This window comes from Kryptolebias marmoratus, linkage group LG7, assembly GCF_001649575.2.
Source record: "Kryptolebias marmoratus isolate JLee-2015 linkage group LG7, ASM164957v2, whole genome shotgun sequence".
Lineage (NCBI taxonomy): Eukaryota > Metazoa > Chordata > Actinopteri > Cyprinodontiformes > Rivulidae > Kryptolebias > Kryptolebias marmoratus.
Window position 1 is genome coordinate 10469229 of NC_051436.1, and position 5714 is coordinate 10474942.

Genomic DNA, 5714 nt, shown 5'->3' on the forward strand with positions numbered 1-5714 from the left:
GAGCGCGAGGAGACATATCCACTTTGTTTACTGCCACTGTCAGGAAGGAATGAAACAGAACAATTAATTAAAGGGTCAAAACCAAAAAAAACATCCCCACAACAAAGCTCCAGGGTAGCAGTGGATTCGGTTTTGGTTCAATAAATGGCCACCAAACAGCTGTTATTCGTGTTTTATTGCTTTATAACTTCTATATAATCAGGTTGATTTAAACCTGATTATAGCCTGGTTTAAATCTCTTCCCGCAGGTGAGCAGATCCTGTCAGATATCGATCCGAAGGCTGCAACATGGCAGGTCGGGGTTGAGATGACTCCTACGTCACGCGCGTTCGCTCCGTCGTGGACGTGCGGCGCGCCACCGCGGAGCTCGCGCGTCCTCGTCGTCGTCTCGCGGAAGTGACGGCAAAGACGGCGATGGCGGCTCGCACGGTTTCATTTCGGACTTCCACTGGACTGCGAACCGATTCCGGCCGGTCCGCTTAGACTTTAGTTTTTTCTTTTCGGCGGAACTTCCGCGGCAGCGCCCGTCCTCCGGGGGGAGCCTGCCGTTCCTCCACCCCCCCTCAGCGGTGCCGGTGGGACGTCGAGCCGGGCGCCTGTCAGCGAGCCGCCCGCGCGGCTTCTTCTTCTTTTTTTTTTTTTTTTTGTCGGGGGGTTATTTCTGTCCCGAGTTCAAGGTGGTCACCCTGCCTGTCGAAGAAGCTAGCGGGTAGCTTCGCGGCTATCGGCTAACCGAGCTGTGTGTTCGGGTCCGAGCGGCGGCGGACATCGCGCTCACGCGGGGTTTCTTTTCCTTTTTTTTCCCTTTTTTTTGACTCCGTTCAGGCGGCGTTTGACGCGGCGCCTTTCCCTGTAATGCGCTTGGTGCCACGAGCGTGCAGAGCTCGGCCTCCTGACTGTTTGGGTTGCTAGTTTTTTTTTTTGTTTTGTTTTTTTGGCGGCTGTGTGGCTAAAACGACCCGAGGGGGCCGGGTTTGACTGCCCCGGAGGCAGCGGCTTGACGAACTTTCGGTCCCAGTGTTTCTTCCAGGAGCGGCTCGGCCCAGAGGCGTGCTACCGGCTGAGGAGTGAGGGCGACCCGCCGCGGGGGTCTCCGGGTGCCCGTCAACATGCTGAAGACCCGCCAGTGTCTGCTTGGCATCCGCACTTTCCTCAGCGTCACGTCCAGAATATGGGGCTTCTTCATGTACATCCTCAGGAAGCACCTACGAACGGTGAGGAGACCCTCTGGATGCCATCATTGCTCCTTGTGTCTGTTACATGTGAGGCCCTGTGTTTACATCTGTGCTCCTCCATGAGTTTTTTACCCCCCCCCCCTTTATATTTACTTATCTCATGTGTGGCCACACTAATATTGCAGTTTGACCAGGAGGAAGATAAGAAAGTTTGGCTTGAACCGTGGAGTCGCACTGATTGACAAGCCAGCCGGCTGATTACTTGGGCTGATTTTTTTTATTTTCTTTACCTGTTTACATCTGAGCTGACTAATCCGATCATAAGGCAGGTCGACCTGTAGGCAGACCAGCGCCGTTATAGGTGCCAGCGCTCTTTTTGATAAACATCAGGACGGTAACTGTGCGGCAGAGCTGGTCGGCTAGCGACCGTGACTCGAATCCTCGCGCCGAGTCCCGAGTCTCAGTGAACCCCTGATCCTACGTGTCCCTCTGCCAGACTGCCGCCAAGTCCGCCACTTAACTGACTCAGACAAGTCGTACGAACGTGTTTAACTCGAGCTGACTCCTATTCGATTTGTTCATTTTTACGTCTTAGTTTCGTTCCACCATTTCTAAGTTCTTCATTAATGTGTGGAATTGTAAAATAAGCGTCTTGCAAATGAGGATCCTTAACATCCACCGCCATAGATTATAGGTTTTTTTTTTTCATTTTGACCGACTCAAGCAAACCGAATTTACCGTCTCTTATTTAGTCCTTCTGCACCGACTCTAGTTGATTTGGAGAAAAAAACAAAAAGTTCCGCTTGGCTGCCTTTGTCTGTGTGAAAAAAAAAAAAAAAAAAACAAGTTGATGATTCATTATTTTACTCAAATGTTTGACCACAACTTTTAGCGATGACAATCTAGACGATCTATAAACCTTACCAGAGCAGAGCAGCGCGGTGGTGAGTGCTCTTTAATGAAATTTATCCAAAATGCAAAGGTTTTATCTCGCTGGTTTGGGACGTTGAGAACTTTGGCGAGGTTCTCAGCTTCCTGTCTGAAGAGTGCAGCCACCATGATGCAGTCCTCGCCGCCAAGTAGATATGCTCCCGTGACTTCTCAGTATCTTCGCTGCCAGTTTGTGGTCAAAACCCGCAGTAAGATGACAACAAGAGCTCTGATATTTACCGTATTTTCTGCACTATAGGGCGCACTGGATTATAAGACGCATCCTCAATGAATGGTCCATTTTTGAACTTTTGTCATATATAAAGCGCATTGTCATTTTTGTAACTTTGCACTCCATTCAAAATGGCTGATTTCCCTGCTCTAGCGGAGCTGGTTCGCCTGTATCAGCATTTATTTGATCCCTCTGTGAGAGATCACAAAGATAATCAAACAGTTCATGCAAGGATACTGCACCGATGTAAGCGTCAAGTATAAACGCCTCCAGAGCGCCGTGCACGATGCTGCGAGCGGTGCAGCTTTGTAGTTTAACCAAAGTCGTAGTAAAACATCATGACTTCTTACATATATAAGATGCTCCGGATTATAAGGTTTGAGAAAACTGAAGGCTTTTAAGTGCACCTTATAGTCCGGAAAATACTCTACTGTGTTTTTCATCGACAGTGGCAGCTGTCTTGGTTCATGAGGCGCATAAAGATCACATGATTCATGTGGTAAAGTTGACCAGGATGATATACGAACTTTCTTTCCTCCGGTAGATTTTATAAAATCTTTTGCGCAAGTTTTCTTGCTGTGGCAACCCCTGAAATGAGGAGCAGCTGAAAGATAAATAACAACAGCAACAACCGTTGGCCTTTAAATTACCCCAATCAATTGGCCTCTGCATTGGTTTTATTTCCAGCGTCGCTCAGGATGCTAAAAATGTACTAAAACCCACTTCAGTCCCGGAGCGATTTCACAAACGCAGCATAAGATATCTGTTGATCCTAATCAGTTACCGAAACGACCGTTTAGACGTTAAAAAAAAGAACAAATAAGCACCAAAGTCGTTAAATTAAGGCAACTGTTTGTCAGAATTGTTGCAGATTAATTTGTTTACGCAGCCGTGAGACTGACTGACCGGCCTGTTGGTTCAGTCGTCGTTTTTTTTCTTTCTGTGCGACTAACCTGCTCGTCTGGCTGCAGCACAAAGTTCAAACCCTCACATCTTAAAGTTAAGACGCAGCTAACGTAATCTCTCTCTCTCTCTCAGCTACTTCTACTTGTAACTCATATATGTGGTGTAACACGAGAGGACTTCACCTCTAGCTGTGTATCGAACTAACAAAGCCTCCGGGGTGTGTGTGTGCGCTCTCTTTGTGTAACCGGTTGGAGGTTTGTCTAGTTCCTCGTGTGGCTGGCGACGCTCGCAGGTCGCCGGCCACACGAGAGCGAGCGTCTCGGGTCCAGGTCCAAGTCGGAGGGATTATGTCGGCACAGAGAGCGGACTGTTCCCCCCGCCTGGTCCGTCGCGGCTCAGCCCCGTTGTTTCCAGCCCGCCATCGGCCGCGAGAATCCACACTTTGTTTTTGTAGCACAGGTGATAGACGCTAAAGGTGCGTGGAGCACGGGGGGGTTGAGAAAACTAAACTAAAACTACACGATTTATTCGCCTATGAACACTGGAAGCTGTTCTTAATCCCGCGCACGCTGACCGAACCGTTGACAAATGATGAAATAAATGTTTACTAATCTTTCTGACATCAGTGTTTCAGGTTTATTTGGCAACACGCATTATTATTACTGTCTGCATGCAGGCAGAAACAATCAGCTAATATGCTCAGAGGCCGAGCTGTGGACGTGTTAGTTGGAACTAAAAGGATTATTTGACAACAAATAAACAGCGTCTGTGACGATGATGAAGCTGCGAGGCTCATTTTTTAGTCAGATTCTTCCTGAGATGCTCTGCTTCTCGGTCGTGAGAAGTTGCCGCTGGGTGTCATAAATTAACCTTTTATGTGTTGTACTTTGAAGTGATGGTTTGGATGTTTTTAAACTCTTCAGTGCTGGGAGGTGAAATCTGCTCTGAGGCGCGTCAAGTTGCTGATTCCGAATCGACTTCAAAATGTCGGAAATTGATTTTGTTGATCCGTGCCGCAACCTGAGGGGTCAGCGGCTCCACGTCGTTTGTCCCAGCAGAGTTGCCGTAGCTGCGTGTTTTCACAGCTTTTCTTTTCTTCACTGAACCCTGAAGAATACAGAATAATCACTGAAGTTATCCTAATATGACAGTCTTTAAAAATGGCTTTAAACATTTGATTTGCACATAAATTTCTAGCAATAAACACAACACTAATCCTGTTAGCTTTTCTATGGCGTTTTCAGTGTTAATTTAGCATCCATGCTAATTGTTGGTCAGCAGCCTGTGAGTGATTGGGGGCTTAGTCTTATGTTACTGTGCGCTCTTTATTAGGCAATAAAACATATAAAGCAGTTTGTTTTTGTAAAGAGGTCGTGTTTGTTTAAGTTTCAAGATAACCAAGTTGCATCAGTAATTGTTTAATAATCGCAGCTTCTCTTAGCTGTAACGAAATCACGACGGGCCTAAAGATCCACCCCGAGAAATGGGGTTCTGTGGAAAGGCCTCGAACTATTAATATCTTACTTGTTGCTCTTTGAAGGCCTCAGTTTGGAGACATAAAGTTTTGTTTCTGACTGGATTGAATATTAATCTAAAAAAAATAACCGCAGTTCATAGAAACACTATTTTACACATCTTTACGCCATTATCAGTTTTGAATTGCACAGTTATTCCAGCAGAAATAGGAGAATATTCCGGCTGAAGTGGGTTCAGGAAGTGTTACAGCTAGCTGCTGCTGCCAAAGGATTCTGTGTAAATAACTGTAATGTGACTAGACGGTGATGTGAAGGTTTATAAAATAACATTTGTACGAACCGCTGTGAACTTTTAGGTTGTTGTAAGACGACAGCGATCCACCTCGGAGTTAGATCCTCCAGGACTAGCCGTCAGCTCATCAGTCCAGTCAGAATTAAACTCCTTTTCTTCGAACTGAGATCCTTTAAGGATCTGTCTGCAGCAGGTAAATGTTTCATAATCTCTCCTCGAACCCCCGTGTTCAAAGACCCGAACTGTCGCTTTAATCTGAGTTGCAGAACACATCAACCTGACCCGGTTGCTTTCAGCTCTTAGTCAATAATTTATCGTTGTCCCCCCCCGCGCGCGCGTTTACATTTTCGTTCCAGCCGCCCAGCTTTTGTTTCGTAGTGTTTAAACCGTGAGCTGAACGTGTGGAGTTTGCAGCCCCGGGGGTGCAGGCGGATGCTGTTAGAGATGCAGAACGCTTTGGGTTTCCCTGCAGCTGTAGGTGTCTCCCCCCTCCTCCCTCCCCTGAGTTCAGCAGGGAGGGGGAGGAGGGGGGAGACACGTCGCAGGGGAGGCCCCTGGGTACCGAGCAGCTCGGTCAAAGTCACCCTGCAAGTCTTCCTTTCTGCTGCCGGTGCCCCGCGCTCCGCTGACACTGTCCGACAGCTGCTGGAGGGGGGTAAAAATAGCCCTGTGAGGAAGAGAGCAAGAGGCCCCCCCCCCCCCCC

The 5714-nt window shown here is 47.7% G+C and overlaps 1 protein-coding gene across 1 annotated transcript in view; it reads left to right on the plus strand.

The window, feature by feature from the left end:
- The first annotated feature begins 273 nt into the window (after window positions 1-273).
- ctdnep1a (CTD nuclear envelope phosphatase 1a) overlaps window positions 274-5714 on the plus strand; it is a 12447-nt gene continuing 7006 nt past the window's right edge. The window contains exon 1 of the mRNA XM_017441786.3: window positions 274-1214. Coding sequence (XP_017297275.1) covers window positions 1110-1214 — 105 coding nt within the window. The 5' untranslated portion in view covers window positions 274-1109. The remainder of the gene's footprint in view (window positions 1215-5714) is intronic.